Here is a 21988-nt window from a genome sequence, read left to right on the forward strand (position 1 = left end):
AGAGTTTTCTCAATTCCAAAATGCCCCATGAGCCCACCCTCATGGCTCTCCTTTACCAAGAGTTTCCTAATAGATCCTTGGGGTATACTAAGTTTATTTTCTTTAAAAAGATACCCCTCAGAAATATAGTAACCTTGATAAGGTTTTTGAATACATAAAGAATAAAAAATAGCAAAATCATGGTCTTTCTCATACAATTTCTTTATGTCATCAAACCCTAGTATTTGAGAACCTAGGATGTTTATCAACACATGTCTTCTTGACAAAGCATCAGCTACTACATTTGTAGAGCCTTTTTTATATTTAATGACATAAGGAAATTGTTCAAGGTACTCAACCCATTTTGCATGTCTCTTATTTAATTTATGTTGACCCTTCAAATATTTAAGTGATTCATGATCACTATGAATAACAAATTCCTTGGTCACAAGGTAATGTTCCCAAGTTTGAAGGGCACGAACTAAAGCATATAACTCCTTGTCATAGGTGGGGTAGTTCAAGGAAGCCCCATGAAGTTTTTCACTGAAATAAGCAATGGGGTGGCCACCTTGTAACAACAAAACTCCTATGCCAAGTCCTGAAGCATCATATTCTAGCTCAAAAGTTTTGCTAAAATCAGGGAGAGCTAAAACAGGTGCTTGAGTGAGTTTGTGCTTAAGCTCTTGAAAAGATAAATTATGTTTTTCTTGCCACAAAAAGACCACATCCTTCTTCACCAACTCATTGAGAGGTGAAGCTAATATAGAGAAGTTAGGAACAAATCTTCTATAAAAGCTTGCCAAACCATGGAAGCTCCTAACTTCACTAACATTAGTAGGAATAGGCCATTCTTGGATGGCTTCGATTTTCTCGGGGTCCACATGAACCCCCTTTTTGCTTACCACAAACCCTAGGAAAATAACATTATCCACACAAAAAGTGCACCTGTCTACATTGGCAAACAAGTGATTGTCTCTAAGAACAAGTAAGACTTGTCTTAGGTGATCCACATGATCACTTAGACTTTGACTATAGATTAAAATATCATCAAAATAAACAACTACAAACCTACCAATGTAATCCCTAAGGGCATGATTCATTAGCCTTATGAATGTGCTAGGTGCATTAGTAAGCCCAAAAGGCATTACCAACCATTCATATAATCCAAACTTAGTCTTAAAAGCAGTTTTCCATTCATCACCTTCCTTGATTCTAATTTGGTGATATCCACTTTTAAGATCTATTTTAGAAAATATGGATGACCCATGCTATTCATCAAGCATGTCATCAAGCAAGTCATCAAGCCTAGGAATTGGGTGCCTATATTTTATTGTGATGTTGTTGATGGCTCTACAGTCACAACACATCCTCCATTTTCCATCTTTTTTTGGCACCAAGATGACAGGCACAACACAAGGGCTTAGACTCTTTTGAATCCAACCCTTATCCAACAACTCTTGTACTTGCTTCTCTATCTCTTTAGTTTCTTGTGGATTAGTCCTATAGGCTGGTCTATTGGGTAGACTAGCCCCAGGCACAAGATCTATTTGATGCTCTATTCCCCTAAAAGATGGAAGTCCCACTGGGCCTTCACTAGGAAATATATCATCAAATTCTTTTAAAAGATTTTTAACTTCAAGAGGTAGAGAAGTTTCCAAAGAACTTGTGGCAGTGCAAGTGAGTGTTCCTCTACACATGAGGATATGAGAAGATGGTTCAAGGAAGAGAGAAGTTTTGTGTAAAGGTTTTGTGTCAAAAATATCTTCTTGAACTATCTCTAGAGAGGGAACACTAGTCTCTCTATAATCCTCTTGATCACTAATTTTTAGAAGTTTTTTTTTTCAATTTTTTTTTCTTTGCCTTTTTCTTGCTCACGTTTGGCCTTCATTTGTACTTGATCTTCCATCACTTGTGAAGGTGATAGAGGATGAAGCACAAACTTCTTACCCTTGTGAATGAAAGTGATTTTATTGGTTAGGCCATCATGATGGGTTTGTTTATCAAATTGCCATGGCCTACCCAATAAAATATGATAAGCTTCCATGGGAACTACATCACATTTGACTTTATCTTGATAGTTCCCAATAGAAAACTCCACTTCCACTTGTTGGTTGACCACCATATCCCCATCATCATTAAGCCAATGAAGTTGATAAGGTTTGGGATGGGGTGTGGTAGTCAAGCCCAACTTTTCAACCATCCTAGTGCTACAACAATTGCACCAAGATCCACTATCCACTATGAGAGAACAAGCCTTGTTTGAAATATTACATCTTGTATGAAAGATGTTCTCTCTTTGGGATTGTGTATCACTAGGTTGGTTGTTGAGGACCCTTCTCATCATAAGAAGTTCCCCATTGTAAGGGTAAGTGACCTCACATGACTCCTCCTCACTTGCTTCTTCTTCATCCTCACTTGAAGATGGAGAAGTAGTAGCTTCATCTTGGCTACTATAAATGTCTTGGCCCCTTAGAATCATAACCTTTTTATTAGGGCATTGAGAAGCAATGTGGCCTCTCCCAAGACATTTAAAGCACTTTATGTCACTAGACTTGGTGCTAGTGTGTGAGGTGTTGTTCTTTTTTTCTTTTTCTTTACCCTTGTCTAGAATTTTGGAGGAGTCAAAAATATTTTTCTTTTCAAAAGTATTTTTCTTGCCCTCCCTCTTGTAGTCAACCTTTGAGTAAGGAGATGAGTATGAGCTTGTTTTGAAATTTTTTCTCAAATTTTGTTGTTCAACCTTGATACAAAGTTGAACCAAGTCATTCAAATCTCTATAAGGAAGAAGCTCAACCTTATCCCTTATCTCAAAAGTCAACCCACTCAAAAATCTAGCAATGGTAATGTTTTCTTCCTCCCTAATGCCAGCCCTCATTAAGTATAACTCCATAGTTTGTCTATACTCTTCCACAGTCATGTTTCTCTGATGGAGTCTTTGGAGCTTGTTGATAAGCTCCCTAGTGTAGTAAGAGGGAATATGCCTCCTTCTCAAGGCACTCCTTAATTCATTCCAATATTGAATTGGAGGATCATTATGGAGACGCCTATCCCTCACAAGGGATGTCCACCAATACATGGCATGACATTGAAAGCTTAAGGTGGCTAGGGATACTTTTCTTTCTTCACTCACTTGATGGCAAGTGAAGATTTGTTCAACCTTCATCTCCCAATCAAGGTACCCCTCAACATCATCTTTGCCATGAAAATAAGGGAGATCTACCCTAAATTCCCTTGCTTTGGGGGTCCTATGAACTCTTCTAGGAGGTTTTTGATAGTGATCACCTAAGGCTAAGCTATCATCATGCAAATACTCTCCTATGGTTGAACTATGAGTTTGGGAGCTATGTCTACTTCGGTGCTTGTGGTGTAATTTTTCTTCTTTTTCCTTTAACAAACGAATTTCCTCCTCCAAAAGAGAAAGTTGAGCCTCTCTTTCAATTTTTTCTTTGAGTCTTTGTTTAGACTCTTGCTCTTTCCAAATTTTGAGTGATCTTAATTCATGTGTTACTTTTGACATATCATTGTAATCACTTGAATTACTATCACTTTGAGGAGTGGAAAATTCTTCCATTATAGGAGAAAGATTTCTTTTAAAGAAAGAAGTTGTAAAAGCAATTTTTTTACAAGGTTAACACTAAGTACTTGGAGGACTAAGTATACAAATTGAACTTTGGAGGGAGGTGAGCTACTAAGAGCCACTTAATAACCAAGCCTCTTCAAGTAAAAATTACTAATCCCCCTTATAGTTAATCTCCACCAAAATCTTTTCAAAGAAATTTTGTTTTTGTGATTTGTGACTAAGATATACTAGCCGAAAGAAATCAATTAAAACAAGTATGATTGCAAAAAATTAAACTATCTAAACGTTATCCTAGGGTGAGAGCTTGAGAGGTACCAAAGACCAATCAAGGACCACTCCCACCAAGTCTAACGGAATTGCAAACCTAAGGAGAGATGGTTGTGTACCAAAGACACACCTAAGACACTCCTAAAAATGGCCAACTTATAATGAAATACAAAACTGAACAGCAAAAGAAACAAGTGGCTTAAAGATAAGTCAAAAACAGCCACCAAAATTAGTGAGGGATTAGTGACCAATTGTGCAACAAAATTTCAAAGTAGTAAGGAAAAGTTGGTCTCTAAATCCGTCACTAATACTCTATTTTTTTTTTTAAATTCAATTACAAATCAATTTGAAACTCTAAAGTATCTCCTCGGATGGGAAAAGTCCAGCAGCCACAAAATTCCAGCCACAAGTGTTTGGTGTTTGATATTTTGGTAGCCAAATCCGAGAGCACTCTTTGTCCCTTCCTCCTCCTTTTCTTAGTCCTCTTTTGATGACCCTTGTAGAACTAGCTTCTAAGGAGATAGGCTAGGTCAAACATAGGTCACATTTGAGTACCAAAGTGAACATAAACAGCAAAGAGATTTGAGAGTTAAAGAAGACAAGGATAAAGTTTAGAAGAAGACAATATAGATGATCAAAGAACAAGAGTTGGCTAGGACAAGAAAGAATTAACCTATAAAGGATCTAGAGTTGATTAACAAAACCAGAGCACTCAAAATATGTAAGCTGAAAACAAAATCTATACAATAAGCAATGTAAAACCGAGAAGAAACTTTGTGAACAATTTCAACACAAATCTCCTTATATGGCTTTTACTTTGAGTAATTATGTTTAACACTTTTTTTTAATCACTTTGCTTTTGCATTTTCTTTGAAACTTTGTTCTATTTTTTTTTAATCTTAGGAGATGCCTTTTTCTTTGAATCAATTTGCAAACACCACTCTCGGTCACACTCAAAATAAAGCACAAAACTGGTCCAAATTTGAAATACAAATAACAAGCAAATTAGGTCAAAATGTAATGTAAATGCAACATGCTTTTGGTACTTGCTTGTTTGTTCAGCACATGCAGGGTTTTGGCTCTCAAATTCAAATTTCAAAATGAATCTTAAACAACAATTTTCAGCAAACAAAATTCACACAAGATCAAACTCACGGATAAGGAAAAAATTTCAAGACATTTTCTAGTATAGGAAACCTAAATTCTAAGAAAACTACTAATGAACTAATAGTAGTTTATGAAGTCAAATTCAATCAAAAATTAGGAGCACACTAGACAATAAGGATCTCGGCCAAATCCAGAAAAATTTTCAAGATGCAAATGAAATCAAAAGGTTAAACAAGCATAGCTAAGAATGATGAACAAGAAAAGAACTACACATTACTCCTAGACATTGATTCAAAATAAAAATGATTCAAACACACATTGACCGAATAAAATTTTCAAATAAGACTCAAACAAATTGAAAAGTTCATAAGCAGAAAATTCCTAGAAGGCATAAGAAATGGAGCATGATTCATGGAAGCAATTATTCATACACATATAAATGAATCATTCAAGCAACATGATACTAGATCCATCAACTTTTTAGGCACAAAATAGATCTAGGAAAGATGAAACTCAAAAGTGACAAGAACACAAATATGAACAAGATGAACCACGGATCAAAACTCAAAAGACAAGATGAGGAGCTTATCTCTTAAAGACCGAAGCTCTAGATACCACTTGATGAGGTTCCACTTGTGAATCCTCAAGAAAACCTTCAATGCTTCTCGGTTCCTTGGAAAGATAGCAAGGAATGGAAGCTCCAAGAAGCACCAATGTGACCTATGCTTGCTCAAGCTAAATCCGGAAGAAGAAGGAGTTAACCTAGCTCTACAAAGAGAGGAGCTCAAGAAGGGTAGAGTTAGGTTAGAGTGACTTTCGGAGAGGGAGAGTTCAATAAGAAGAAATCTCATGCATATATCCAAAAGTGAATACAAAGCTCGACCATTTAGAATATATAGGGAAAATTAGGTCAAAGGGAACCATGGGTTAGCCTAAGGTTAAGTGAAACCATGGTATGGTTTACTTAACCTTAGGCGCCCAAAATTTGAATTCAAAATTCAAATTTTGGAGCCAAACCCGGAACCACACCATGTGCACCTCATTTGGAATGTAATTTACCTTCCATTTGAGTTGCATCTCGTTCACACCATGTGCATGTGTGCACATGGCCGAAATGCATACCAAATGCAAAGTGAATTACATTGTAATGAACATTCACATGCAACCTTAATAAACCCTAAATTCAAATGACCTTGAAATGAAATTCCTAGTCTAATGGCCGGAAATAAAAAGCCCTAAGGCCCAACCCTACACTACTTCTACTCTACTTGGGCTTGAGTCAAAGCCCAACTAAACAATGTGATGGGCTTTCCTTAAGCTTGGGCCCACTCCTCTTGGATCCTCTTTGCCATAGCTCTAGTAGTTGGGCCCTTAGCCCATGGGCCTCCTCTATCATTTGTTGAACTAAACTCTACCCTTTGATTTGCATGACTAGTTTCTTTTTTCTCCTCGCCCTCAATATTTTTTTTTGCATGACTAGTCTGCTTGTAGAGAAGAAATTATGTTTGCATGACTATGTTTCGATTCTAGATTTTGTGTTTTTTGTGTTTAAAATTACACATGTTTTTCATTTCTTCCTTATTGTTGTATTTTCTTGATGATTTTGGGGTGATGCTCGGTTCGTTGGTCGAGGAAAAGTTGAATCCTTAATCTATGCTATTAATAAATGAATTTAATTTTATTTAGTGTATATATATTTTGGGCTATTTTGTTCCTCTAATCATCTCTCAAATTATTCTTTCTCTTTCTAATTTTTTCAAAATAGTTACGCTTACAAACTACACTTAATCAAAAACTTATTATTAATGATTCATTTTTATTTAATTTTATGTTTTAAAATTACATGAAGATATGATTTTTTTTACACTAGTAACATTAATAAAATGGGTATCCTTATTCGATATTCACATTTTTTTTTGGGATCTTTTTACCTTCTTTACTAATTTAATCAACTTTTTCACTCTTTTAAAATTAATCAAGTAGTTCTTTTCTTCTTACTTTTATTGTGGAGGAACAAAGTACCTTTTTTTCACTAGTCAAAATATTTTTTTTACTAGTTATAATTAATTTTATAAACCCTAAACCCTAAACACACACATCCTTAGAGTATTTTTTTTAACTCCTTCATTTTTTTTATATTTTTGTAATTTTGGCCTTGGAGTTGGAAATTCATTTATAATTCGAGAAATTGCATAAAATATTCTTCATATCCTCATAGTTGAACAACCACATCAAAATAATATTCCATGTCATCATCCATATGTTTCAAGTTTTAATCCCTATTTGTAAAAATTTCATCTTAATCTCCCTAATCATAAGAATTTTAGAATAGTAGTAGAGAATTTTAACTAGTAGTGATTAAAACACGATATACATAGATGATGACTGTAACACTCTATTTTTCATAAAATATTATTATTATTATTATTATATTATTTCTTATATTTTTTGGGATAGAAATATTTAATCATTATAATTATTAAATGAAATATATTTTTGTATTATTATTTATATGTGTTTTGTTAAATTATTTTGAGAAAAAAGAGAAGTGGGTCGGGAAGGATAATGAGTTCGGTTGATCCGGCTCGAGGGAATGTAAAGAACATGTTAGCAGATTAACTTTCATTAATCTCATTTGGCATTTTCCAAAGGAGTAGGAAAAAGAGAAAGGAAAAACAAAAGCTTTGAGAAGGAGTTCCCATGAAGAGATTAGGAACAACTTTTACTACATCAAGAGTATTCTGATTAATGCAACCAAGTATGAGGGGAAAAAAAAGATTTTTGTATAAGTCACATGAGGGAATGGGTAGAGGGAGAGAGTTCCCTAGGATTCTTAGTAATTTTATAATGTTTTCTATTTGCATATTTGATAATTTGGATAAATTCTACTTGAATTGGTGATTATGTTTCTAGTATTATATGTTAAAAATTGATGTTATGGGAGAGAGATTGAATTAATTGAAATGTGCTTGTGAGTTAGGGTTCATGAGGGACTGGGGTTTTGTCAATTGGTATTGTTTTGTGAAATTGATGATTGAATCGGGTTTTATATTGATTTATAAATGTGGTTGTTATATTGTTTGATAAAATTGAAGATCTAGATGATAATTGAATTCATTGCGATGGATTCTGTAAGTTAGGGTTCTTGTAGATTAATGAGCACCCTTATTATATGAATTAATGAGTAATTGAGAGATTTTATTTATGGATGTACCTTAGTATTTTTGTAATATCTTTATGTATAATTAATCAAATCAATTTTTGTTTGTTGGTTTAAAAAGTAGACACTTGGGGCTATAATTTAGACTTTAGAATCATGTAAAAATGTTAAAAATTGATTGAGTTATGGGACTTATAAGTTCAGTCTCCATTCCAGGGTGCGAAATATTAAGTTATGTGTTGTTAGCCATACTAGGTGACCTTAAAGACATTTTTAGGCTTCTTGTTTTTCATAAAACTTGTAGCCTTGGGTGTTAGCTTTCCAATGACTTTGAAATCAGTAAAAAAGGATGTGTATAACTAAAGTAGCCTTAGGTGACCTTAGAGGAAAACCCTCACCTCACTAGTTAATTTTGTAGGGTTGAATTATACTTATAACTTATTATTCTAAGATGGTATCATATCACCCACCATATATTTACATATCAAGCTTAATAGTGTTAGACTTGAGGGGTGTATTGGGATCCACTACTACAACAACAATATTCTACGTTGGGCTTTCTACATCGGTTATTAAACAATCGATGTAAAAAAAGGACGGTGACATTTTTGTAATTATTTAGTCATTTTACACCAGATTTAATGAGAAAGGATGTACAAATAGATTATTCTACATCGGTTAACTAAAGGACCGATGTAGTATTGCCACTCCAAAATACTTTGACACTTACAAAGTCACGATCTTTTCCTTCTCCTAATCCTATTTTGATCATTGGACATCATTCTCAACCTCTTTCTCCAACAAAACCCTTGTTTTCACCGACAAAGAGTCCCTCATTCTCTACGACATCAAGCAGCAATGCCAAGCCCTTGCCACGCGGCTCTCCAAATGGACGCATCCTCCTCTTGACGCCAACAATAAGTAAGTGTGTTTGTGTTTGTCACCCAGACGACCAGACAATAAGGGAAAAGAAAGTAAGGGGCTTTGCTATAGGAAATTTCCTTCAATGGTGACGCACAAAGGCAATGTTCTAACATGTTGATTTCTATTTTTCCCTTCTTTTTTAATTTTTCTTCCCTACCCTATTTCTTTTACTGTCTGATTTTCCATTTATTCTCTTGTAGAATTGGTTCTTTCTGTTTTGTAGGTGATTCGCTAACAATGGTTTTGATGGGTTACTTTGCATGGGTGATAATGGAGAAGAAGTTGTGGGTCATTTATTGTCGGTGTAGTGGTTGAGAAAGGACGGTATGTGATCAAAAGAATGGATTCAATTTTTTTTTCTTCATTTTTCTCCTTTCTAAATATATAGATATCTAGTAACATATTGACTGTCATTTGAAATTTCTGTTTTGGTTTGGTAAAATAAAATAGTTGGTGGATGTGTAAGTAAAATTAATATGTTTTGAATGCTTGTGGAAAAATGAAATTACTTAAATAGATAGATAACTAAAACGTCATTTTATTTCAGTTTAGATACATCCTTGGTAATTTAAATTTGAGCAAACAATACAATTACATAGCTTTAATATGGCCACATGTCAGAACCTGTCACCATATTTAAAATATTCTAGGTGGCATGATTGTTGTTCATTGAACATTTGAAAAATCTTCTGTTTAAGTTTTGTTTTTAGATGCAATTGAATTTTACTTTGAATTCTTGATGGACTCTTGGCTTGAAAAGCATTATCTATGGTTGGAATAACGTTTTTTTTTGTAGCAAGACTAGTGGTTTTCTCCCTGTCTCTGCTATGTTGGCGGTGTTGGGAAATGGCATCATAATTTCCCTTCTCTGTTAACTCAAAATGGGCACTGAGCGGAAACGTAAAATTATCACACCGGAATTTTAGCGTGGAAAACCTTTCTCAATGTGATTAAGAAAAAACCACGGGACTCATAGGCCACTTAATCTTCCACTATAAAATAATGGGAATATAAAATACAATAATATTGTATCCTCAATTTGCGGATAACACTCACAAATTGGCTCACTATTTTTTTTCTCTCTTAGAAAAACTCTCTCTAAGGCTCTTTCTCTCATTTTCTTCTCACTATGAGTGGAAATGCTTCACCCTTGAATGAATAAACCTCCTCTCAAGCCTTCTATATATAGGCTTCAAGAATGTATCATGGCCATTGGTTATATGTGGCTAGAAATTATCAAAGCACCACAACCATTGATTTGATACTTGGTCATCATTTAGCCACACCTACCACACCTACCACACAATTTTCCTTCTTTTTTTTTTCATGGCTGGACCCATCATTTCTCCCCTTCCAGCCAAGAAAAAGGATTATCCTTGAATTAGTCTAGGGTTGATGCTAAGCCTGCAACTTCTTTACAGACTTCTATCTTCTCTTTTGGTAGAGTTTTTGTCATCATATCAGCCCCAATGTCTTTGGTGTGGATTTTCTCAATCTTAAGCATTTTACTTTCTAACACATCACGGATCCAGTGATACCTTACATCGATGTGTTTCGACCTTGAATGAAATGTCGAGTTTTTGCTGAGGTGTATTGCGCTCTGACTGTCGCAGTAGAGAACATAGCTTTCTTGACCTTGTCCTAATTCTTGTAGGAGTTTCTTCATCCACAGGATCTCCTTACAATCTTCAGTGATTGCAATAAACTCTGCTTTTGTGGTGCTTAAGGCAATGCACCTTTGTAGTCGTGATTGCCATGAAATAGCTCCCCCTGCAAAAGTAATCAGGTATCCTGATGTAGACTTTCTTGAATCTACATCTCCAGCCATATCTGCATCTGAATATCCAGTGAGCATTAAATTTACATTGCCAAAACACAAACAACTTTTGGCAGTTCCTTTCAGATACCGTAGTATCCATTTCACAACATTCCAATGCTCCTTTCTTGGATTTGATAGAAATCTGCTCACAACTCCTACAACATAAGCAATATCTGGTCATGTACAGACCATTGCATACATAAGGCTACCTACTGTAGAGGAATAGGGCACCTTGCTCATTTCTTCTTTTTCTTCATTCTCTGGACATTTCTTTTTACTCAATTTGAGATGACCAGGTAATGGAACATGCACAGATTTGGCATTATGCATATTGAACCTTTCAAGAACTTTTTTTATATAGTCCTTTTGTGACATCCACAACATTCTTTTGGAACGATCTCTAATAATCTTCATTCCAAGGATTTTCTTCACTACACCCAGATCTTTCATGGCAAACGACTTGCTTAATGCCTTCTTGAGAGTGGCTATTTTTGCTTTATCTTTTCCAACAATTAGCATATCATCAACATACAGCAACAATATGATGGACTCACCATTCTCATAATTCTTCATAAACACACACTGGTCTGCGGAGGTCTTTTTGAAATTATGTTGGGCCATAAAAAGATCAAACTTCTTGTACCATTGCCTTGGAGCTTGCTTCAGACCATAGAGACTCTTTTTCAGGCGGCACACAAGATGTTCTTTGCTTGGTTCTGCAAAACCTTCAGGTTTCTCCATATAGATTTCTTCCTCTAAGTCTCCATGTAAGAATGCAGTTTTGACATCGAGTTGTTCTATCTCCAAGTCTACCTTCGTATCTAGGCCAAGAATTGCTCTGATGGATGTCATCTTCACCACTGGTGAGAAGATTTCTTCTAAATTTATTCCCTTCTTCTGGTTGCACCCCTTAACAACAATCCTTGCTTTGTATCTGGGGTTTGTGTTGTTCTCTTCAGTCTTGAGCTTGAACACCCACTTGTTTTTCAATGTTTTTCTTCCTTGTGGCAATTCCACTAGATCATAGGTTTCATTCTCCTTCAGGGACTGCATTTCTTCTCCCATTGCTTGCAACCATTTTTCTTTGTCATTCATCTCAATGGCTTCTATAAAGCTTTGAGGTTCTCCTTCGTTAGTAAGATTAACACAATCATCTAAGAAATACCTTTTTGACGGTTGCCTGACTCTCATTGATCTTCTAACTTCAGGTTCTTGTTCTTCCTGATTAGTCTCCATTTGTTCTTCTTGCATTGTCTGACTTTGTTCTGTCTCAGGCTATTCTGTTTGATTAGGTTCATCATTTCTTTGAGGAATCTCTCCCCCTGAATTGTTTATCACAATCGGGCTTGAATCTTGAACCACCTTTTGCTTTAGCTTCTCAGGTTTTTAATATCTTGGATCGTTTGATCCTCAAAGAATATCACATCTATGCTTCGAACAATCTTCTTGTTTGCAGGATCCCACAATCTAAAGCCAAGTTCATCTTTTGGTGAACGAAGGTATATACACTCTTTCACCTTAGCATCTAACTTTGCTCTTTCATCCTTAGGAATATGGACAAATGCCCTGCATCCAAAGACTTTCAGGTGACCATAGTAGGCTTTCTTTCCAGACCATACTTCTTCTAGTATGTCTCCATTTAACGGTCTTAAAGGTGACAAATTAATCAAATCAGCTACAGTTAATATTGCCTCTCCCCAGCATGACTTGGGAATTTTAGCATGATAAAGCATACTTCTGACTTTCTCTGCAATCGTTCTGTTCATCCTTTCAGCTACTCCATTCATCTTAAGAGTCATGGGAGGTACTTTCTCATGTCTGATCCCATGAGTCTTACAATAATACTCGAATGGACCTAAGTACTCTCCATCATTATCTATTCTTACGCATTTTAGCTTTCTTCTAGTTGCTCGTTCAACTAAAACATGAAACTCCTTGAAAACTTGAAGAACTTGATCTTTTGTCTTTAATGGATACACCCACACTTTTCTGGAGTGATCATCAATGAAGGTAACAAAATATTGAGCACCACCAATGGATTTTTCAGATGTAGAGCAGACATCTGTGTGAACAAGATCCAGTATATGGTTTCTTCTTCTTGCATCATCTGGTTTTCTAAAAGATACTCTATATTGTTTGCCTGCTAGACAGTCTTCACAGGATTCAAGTGGCTACCCTTTAATATTTGGAAGATGATCTTTTGCGAGAATCTCCAAGCTCTTCTCACTCATATGACCTAACCGTCTGTGCCATAATTCTTTGGATGCATCTTGAGCAACATTCATATCTCCCTTACATATCTTTCCCTGCATAGTGTACAAGGAGCCTTCCTTCTTGCCACGAGCAACAATCATGCTTCCTCGACTAAGTTTCCATCTGCCGGCACCAAATTGATTTATCATCCCAGCTTCATCTAGCTTACTTGCTGAGATAAAGTTCAATCGCATGTCTGGAACATGTCTTACTTCTTTCAGCATAAGCTTGTTTCCATTTTCAGTCATTAGAGCTATTTCACCAATGCCAACAATTTTACTTGTGACATGGTTTCCCATCTTCACCATACCAAAATCTCCTTTTTGATATGATGAGAAGAATTCTTCATGAGGTGTGACGTGGAAAGATGCTCCTGAGTCAATTATCCAAATGCAATCATCAAATGCAATATTCAGATAATTTTCTTCTCCGACAAGAAATATATTATCGTCATCTGAGGCAACTGCAGTAGTAGTTCCATCTTCCTTCTTCTTTCTTGGGTCGATTTGGTTAGGGTGGACTGTTCCAGCCTGTTGGTCTCTTTTCAAGAATCTGCACTCAGACTTCCTATGGCCTGGTTTCCCACAGTAATAACAACATATTCTTGTGCGAGATTTGAATCTGCCTTGTGATTTTCCATGACCTCCTTTTTCACGATTCTTGCTCCTCCCTCTATTGTCAACAACATTGGCTTCAAACTGACTGTTTAAGCCTCTTTCTCTTCGTCTTTACTCTTCATTCAAAAAACTGTTCGTAACAGAATCTAAAATGAGCTTTCCTTCTGGAGCAGAATTGCCGAGAGTGATAATTAAAGTGTCCTAACTTTCAGGCAGAGAACTGAAGAGCATAAGAGTTTGCACCTCATCATCTATGTTTATTTCTGCTTTCTTCAGTTGATTCACAAGACCTTTGAAGGTATTCAGATGTTCGATCATGTTTTGACCGTCCATGTACTCCAACTTTGCAAGTCGTCTATAAAGGTGGGCTTTGTTCCTAGGTGTCTTCTTTTGAATCAAAGATTCAAGTTTTGTCCATAACTCATACGCATTGGTATAAGTTGATACATGCTCAAGCAAACTTCGATCAATATATTTTCTGATCACAGCTACAGCTTTCCGATTCAGGATCTCCCAATCTTTATCAGTCTTCCCCTCTGGCTTACTTTGTTGGGTGATTGGCTCATACAAATCCTTGCAGTATAAATGGTCTTCCATCATCGGCTTCCAATATGAAAAATTGTCAGCAGTTAGCTTGAACATATCTCCATCATGAGTGGTGGTACTCTCCATCTTGAATTATACAGGATGAATAGTGTAATATATTGGAACAGGTAACGTGGGTCGTGAACAATACACCAGGCAAGTTCACAGGAAAGAGAGGTGGGTCACAAACGGACACTCTTAAATACCAAGTCTTTCCTAGCCAGAACTTTCCTATACATGCACTTTTCACACTACCACAATTTATGTCCAACCACAAGAATAATCTTTTCTGATGTGGAAGATCAGATAAAATTGCAACCACAGAGCATACTAAGAATTTTCTTATGAAAACGGCGCCTTAGTCTTCAAGAGCTCTGAGAGCTCTGATACCACTGTTGGGAAATGGCATCATAATTTCCCTTCTCTGTTAACTCAAAATGGGCACTGAGCGGAAACGTAAAATTATCACACCGGAATTTTAGCATGGAAAACCTTTCTCAATGTGATTAAGGAAAAACTACGGGACCCGTAGGCCACTTAATCTTCCACTATAAAATAATGGGAATATAAAATAGAATAATATTGTATCCTCAATTTGCAGATAACACTCACAAATTGGCTCACTATTTTTTTTCTCTCTTAGAAAAACTCTCTCTAAGAATCTTTCTCTCTTTTTCTTCTCACTATGAGTGGAAATGCTTCACCCTTGAATGAATAAACCTCCTCTCAAGCCTTCTATATATAGGCTTCAAGAATGTATCATGGCCATTGGTTATATGTGGCTAGAAATTATCAAAGCACCACAACCATTGATTTGATACTTGGTCATCATTTAGCCACACCTACCACACCTACCACACAATTTTCCTTTTTTCTTTCATGGATGGACCCATCAATTCTCCCCCTCTAGCCAAGAAAAAGGATTATCCTTGAATTAGTCTAGGGTTGATGCTAAGCCTGCAACTTCTTTACAGACTTCTATCTTTTCTTTTGGTAGAGTTTTTGTCATCATATCAGCCCCAATGTCTTTGGTGTGGATTTTCTCAATCTTAAGCATTTTACTTTCTAACACATCACGGATCCAGTGATACCTTACGTCGATGTGTTTCGACCTTGAATGAAATGTCGAGTTTTTGCTGAGGTGTATTGCACTCTGACTGTCGCAGTAGAGAACATAGCTTTCTTGATCTTGTCCTAATTCTTGTAGGAATTTCTTCATCCACAGGATCTCCTTACAACCTTCAGTGATTGCAATAAACTCTGCTTTTGTGGTGCTTAAGGCAATGCACCTTTGTAGTCGTGATTGCCATGAAATAGCTCCCCCTACAAAAGTAATCAGGTATCCTGATGTAGACTTTCTTGAATCTACATCTCCAGCCATATCTGCATCTGAATATCTAGTGAGCATTAAATTTCCATTTCCAAAACACAAACAACTTTTGGCAGTTCCTTTCAGATACTGTAGTATCCATTTCACAGCATTCCAATGCTCCTTTCCTGGATTTGATAGAAATCTGCTCACAACTCCTACAGCATAAGCAATATCTGGTCTTGTACAGACCATTACATACATAAGGCTACCTACTGCAGAGGAATAGGGCACCTTGCTCATTTCTTCTTTTTCTTCATTCTCTGGACATTGCTTTTTACTCAATTTGAGATGACCAGGTATGGAACATGCTCAGATTTGGCATTATGCATATTGAACCTTTCAAGAACTTTCTTTATATAGTCCTTTTGTGACATCCACAACCACTACAAGAAAAATCAGCATTATCTACGGAAAAAATCCGTAGATAATGATGAAAATCCGTAGATAACTGATAATTATCTACGGATTATCTACGGAAAAAAATCCGTAGATAATAAGGTCGTAGATAACATTATCTACGGAAATTTTTCCGTAGATAACGTTATCTACGGATTTTATCTACGAATATAGAATTTATCTACGGATGCGTTTATCTACGGAATATATCTACGGATGCAATTATCTACGGAAATTTCCGTAGGTAAGTTACCTACGGAATGAATTGTTTTGTTTACCTTTCCACACCAATCTTTATAAATAGTTTTTACCTGGTCAGAAATATTAATAAAATCACTTATCAGGTTTCTTTAAATATCTTATAACCACAATATGAAATCAAACATCTTTAAAATCTAAATACCCATAGCAATTATGCATAATTAGTTTCCATGTCATAGTGTAAAATAAGACTATTTTTGCATAAAATTATACATAATAAAATATTTAAATAGTTGTGGATCCATAATCTAAAAAAAACATCTAACTAATAGTCATCTCCATAGTGTCCAGTAGGTGGTGGTTGTTGGTCATCATGGTTGTCATGAAATTGTTGATCCACTTGTTGTTGCAAAATATGTTGTGTATCAGAAGGTAGGAGAGGTAGAACAGCATTGAACAGTGATTGAAACTGGCGTTGCAAGCATTCATTTTGTTCCCTAGATTGACGAGCCTCCTCCCTAGATTGACGAGCCTCCTCCCTAGACTTACGGACTTGCTCTTCCAATTGAATAATTTTGTCTGAATCTTCAGTAGCACGAGCAGAAGATATATTTGTGAAGGTATCCACCAATGTCAATGGAGAAACGACTTTTCCAACCCCATAAAGTCTTCTTTTGTCTGTAACCCCACCAACAGCAGCAATCCAACTCTTATTGCGGAGTCTTTCTTCCTGAACTGGGTCCATAGAAGACGTTTCAGAACCTCCCGTACATGATGCAGCCTCAGACCTAGCTTGATTAAATATAGTCTCAAATTGATCCTATTTCACAAATAAAGATGTTTAGAAGTGACATTTATGAAAGATGATTAAAATTGAAAAGAATAAAGCAATAATACAAAAAAAATAACTCACATATGTTCGCTTAGATCTTTGGTCAACAAAATCACCCGTAAGCTTCCGTACATGAGTTTGGTGGAACAACTCATCAACATGTGGAAGGCGACCCAACTCTTGTGACTATAATTGTATAAATAGTTAATCATCATATTTCTAAAATTATATTAAATAAAATATATTAGTTTAATGTAATTACCATCCGCATAGCATGCTCGTGATGGGTGATGGAGCCACCTGTGTGCAGACTTCCACCTTTCTCAGATGCTCTATTTTTTTGAGCTTGGATACTCTTTGTTTTAAATTCGGGGGCCATCCACTGGGCAATCAAACTCTGCCAAACTGTATCAAACATCCAATCAGGCTTCTTGTTTATTTGACGAGCTTTCTTGAACATTTCAGAAAGCCTATGAGATGCTTTTGTGTGAAATATTTTTTTTATCTTCTCTTCATGTTCAGGTCTCCATGAAACTTTTTTCTGCATTAACAGAATAAGGAAGCAATTAAATTATTCATGACTACAAACTTAGTGCATTTAACGTAATCCCTTTAGAACAGAATGATAATAAACAAATTATGTACCTTAAAACGCTGAAAGAAGATATCTTTTTGTTCTTCCGTCATTGCACCCCAAGTCATCCATGGCTCAACAAATTGTTGCTTAATAGTCAATGTGATTGCCTTAGATGCTACCCTGCTTGGATAAAACCTAATTATTGAGGAAAAAAATTAAATCAGTTCAATGCTGGGAAAGAAAAAATAGGATTTAGAAAGCAAAAATTATAAATTTTACCCATCATTACAAGGCTCAATCATTGGAAGAACAGACCCAGCTGGTGGATCTTCATTGTTGAATGGTGATGTATCATTGTTGGACACTTGCTCTTCATCTCCAGTAGGAATTTCAAAAAGTCTGGAGGGTACTGACATTGGTGATGCATTGCTACTAGGTTCACAATGTGAAGCTCTAGAAGAAGGTAACTGATTTTGTTTTTGGGAGCATGTGGGTTCAACATTTTGGGTTTGGGGTAATGGGGGTGTAGCAATTTGGGTGTTAGGAGGTATGGTTCTAGCATTTTGGGTTTGGGGAGGTGTGCTCGTAGCAACTTCTGTTTGGTGAGGCATGGATGCAGGGATTTCAGTTTGAGGAGTTATGGGCTCTAAACCTACAAGTGGCTGGGTTGTTTGTTTAGGTAGTCTAAGAACATACCTTGGTTTTTTCCCCTTTTTTCCTTTGTTGCCACCAAGTGAAGGACATTGGGGAAACTTATCAGCACCTCCTGATGCCATTATCTGCAAAAAAAACAATTTAACAAATTGTGGTCATTCAATATTTAAACATTTCACAACATAGAATTAAACATGATTATGTTACCTAATGGTTTTTAAAACATTATAATTAAATACTATGTAGCAATTAAAACAATGCAAATATCAAGTGATTACTACGAGAAACAATATATATTGGTTTTATATAAATATTAATTAAACATTGATGTTACAATTGAACATGATATTTGCCTACTCACAATTTCTATAATAGATATAATCCTAGTCAGACGAATCAGAATTCTCATTATCCATCTCCATTTCTTCATTGTCCTCTTCGGAATCATAGTCTTCAAATTCTCCTTCTTCATCATCATAATTTTGCTCCAAATCATTGTCTTCAAATTCCCCTTGTTGAATATGTTCTTCCAAATGAATAGGTTGTATCTCGGATGGTTCATCTTCTTCTTCAACAAGAATTTGTGAATCTTGGAAGCCTAAAATAGGTTCTACTTCTATGACTTCATTGACATGTGACACTTGGTCTACTTGGTACGGTACATCGTCCTCCACATGACATTCTATACGACCTCTAGGCTTTGTTTTAATTGGCACACACCAACCGCGTTTATCTATTCGTGATGTTGGATATGGGACATAATAAACTTGCCTTACATTATGAGCAATAATAAATGGATCATATGCCACATATCTTCTATCCATGCGAATATTGACAACATTATATTTGGGATCTACTCTTGTACCTCTTCGTGATGGATCATACCAGTCACAATAAAATAACATGACTTTCTTGGGAGAACTTGAACTATTGTACTCTAGTTCATATATCTGTTGGATGACCCCATAGAAGTCATCATCACCTCTTTCAGTAAGCCCTTTGACATAAACTCCACTATTTGTTGTCTTTTTACCTTGACTCCATTCATGGTTATGAAATTTATAGCCATTCACATATAGAGTGTGCCATTCTTTAACCTCAATGAACGGACCAAGTGATAATTCTCTCAAGTGTTGGTTTCTGACGCTTATAGGTTCATTGTAAACCTACAATATTCAACAAAGTATTTGTTATGTTTTATATAAGTAATGTTAAAGTAAAATAAATTTTGTGCTACGTACATGATCCTTAAACCACTTGGGGAAATCATCATGTATGCGAGAAGGAGCTGTTGATTCACTTATTTGTTCTAATTGTAGGAATGAACTATCAAAAAATATGAATGAGGTGGTCAGTTCAAAAAGAAAGTTTGATTTACTATATTACAAAATCAATTGTTGGAAAATACTGACTCAAGATACGGCTTAACTTCTGTACAATTGATCAAAACATGAACATGGGCTGACTTCCATTGTTGCTGGCTTAACCAATGAGATTTTTGCTTCCCAGAATGACGAGCTGGTTGATTAAATATGGACAACGATGATGGGCACCTATCACTTTCAGTTTCCAATTCATTTCTACAACTTTGCGATGACAACGTGGAGTTGTGGAAATAATGAGAACAAAAATGAGTTGTTTCGCGGTGTATGTAAGATGCACATATCGATCCTTCAACCCTCGCCTTATTTTTCACTGATCGCTTAGAATCTCCCATAAATCTATAAAATTATATGAATAGGTTAGGGTTCATAAACATTGAACAATACTAGTTATACACAATAGTATGATAATTGTAGTACCTTTCAAATGGATACATCCACCTATATTGAACTGGACCACCAAGTCGTGCTTCATATGCAAGGTGAATAGGTAGATGTTCCATTGAATCAAAGAATGCGGGGGGGAATACTCTTTCCAATTTGCAAAGAATAATTGGAATGTTTAGTTCCATCCTATCCAAATCCTCAACCTTCAATGTGGTAGAGCACAAGTCTTTGAAGAAATGACTTATTTCAGTTAGTGGATTTAAAGCATGCACTGGCAATGAACTGAATGCAATAGGAAGTAAACACTCCATGAAAACATGGCAGTCATGGCTTTTCATGCCATGCATCCTTCCCTTTTCGACATCAGCACATCTTGCCAAGTTGGATGAATAACCATCTGGAACACGGAGTTCTTTTATCCAGCGACAAAGTATCTTTGATTCCTCCATAGGTAAAGTGTAATTTGCTTTCGGCTTTAACATTTTCCCATTCAGTTGCAATTTCATTTCCAAGTCAGGTCGACTACAATACAAAGCTAGGTCCATCCGTGCCTTCTCATTGTCTTTCGTTTTACCACTGACATTCATAACAGTGTTCAATATGTTATCAAAGAAATTCTTCTCAATGTGCATCACATCAAGATTGTGTCTCAAAATATTATCTTTCCAATAAGGAAGATCCCAAAATATACTTCTTTTCCTCCAATTATGTGACTCCCCGTATCCTTGTAACCTAGGCAAGCTAGGATTTTCTGTTACTAAAGGTAAATCCCTAACTCTTTTCCAAACTTGATTGGGTGTCAATGTAGGTGGTGGCGCATCAGTTTCAACCTTGCCTTTTATAAATGCTTTTCTGTTCTTCCTGAATGCATGATTGGTGGGTAAAACCTTCGGTGTGAGTCAAACCAACAATTTTTACCGCCATTCTCTAATGTAAAGGCTTTAGAATGCTCCATGCAATGTGGACATGCCAATTTACCTTGAGTTCCCCAACCAGACAACATGCCATATGCAGGGAAGTCATTAATAGTCCACATTAATGTTGCCTTCATCATAAAATTTTGCTTCTTTGAAATGTCATAGGTTTGGACACCAATCCACAACTTTTTAAGATCGTCAATCAATGGTTCTAGATACACATCAATAGCTGCCTTTGGATTTCGTGGACCAGGTATAAGACAAGTTAAAAACATAAATGGTTTTGTCATGCACATTTCAGGTGGAAGATTGTATGGGGTTACAATTACCGGCCAACAAGAATAAGGTGGAGTTGTTGATTGAATGTATGGATTAAACCCATCTGAGCATAAACCAAGTCGTACATTGCGAGGATCGGCTGCAAAATCTGGATACACTCGATCAAAGTGCTTCCAGGCTTCACCATCTGAGGGATGACGTAAAACACCAGAGGTACTTCTATTTTGATAATGCCAACACATATGCCCAGCTGTTTGCATTGATGCAAACAGTCGTTGTAACCTTGGAATTATTGGCAAATAAAACATCGTCTTCACTGGAACTAGTTTTTTTGTGCTTGATCCAGTGTTGCGATCACGATATCTTGGCATATGACAAAACTTGCACTGCAATAATGCACCATCATTTTTCCCATAATCATTGTCATAAAACAACATGCAGCCTTGTACGCAACAATCTATCCTTCTAGCACTCAGTCCCAATTTTGACACTTATCTTTTAGCGTCATAGTAATTTTTGGGCAAACATCTATTCACAGGAGTCACATCCAACAACATTTTTGTTATAAAATCGACGCATTCATCGGGAACATTCCAATTAGACTTGCATGCTAAAAGTCTTACACACATTGATAACTTAGACTCTGATGATCCCTCATACAATGGACAATTTGCCTCAGATAAAAGATTGTAAAATCTTT

General features: G+C 36.1%; 2 protein-coding genes across 2 annotated transcripts; both read right to left on the reverse strand.

The window, feature by feature from the left end:
- Window positions 1–16585: 16585 nt before the first annotated feature.
- LOC145954722 (uncharacterized) lies at window positions 16586–19262 on the reverse strand. Its single transcript, XM_083069413.1, has 5 exons — window positions 17949–19262; window positions 17738–17864; window positions 17355–17633; window positions 17174–17278; window positions 16586–17080 (listed from the first exon to the last, which is right to left on the reverse strand). Exons 1-5 carry the CDS (start codon window positions 18443–18445, stop codon window positions 16586–16588), a joined length of 1503 nt encoding a protein of 500 aa, XP_082925539.1. The 5' UTR covers window positions 18446–19262.
- A 90-nt stretch (window positions 19263–19352) lies between these two features.
- On the reverse strand, window positions 19353–21725 carry LOC145954723 (uncharacterized). Its single transcript, XM_083069414.1, has 3 exons — window positions 20980–21725; window positions 20126–20668; window positions 19353–20044 (listed from the first exon to the last, which is right to left on the reverse strand). The coding sequence occupies exons 1-3, from the start codon at window positions 21723–21725 to the stop codon at window positions 19714–19716; spliced, it is 1620 nt and encodes a 539-aa protein (XP_082925540.1). The 3' UTR covers window positions 19353–19713.
- Window positions 21726–21988: the final 263 nt, after the last annotated feature.

The sequence above is a fragment of the Cajanus cajan genome, chromosome 2 (genome assembly GCF_000230855.2).
Source record: "Cajanus cajan strain Asha chromosome 2, NIPB_CcT2T_4, whole genome shotgun sequence".
Classification (NCBI taxonomy): domain Eukaryota; kingdom Viridiplantae; phylum Streptophyta; class Magnoliopsida; order Fabales; family Fabaceae; genus Cajanus; species Cajanus cajan.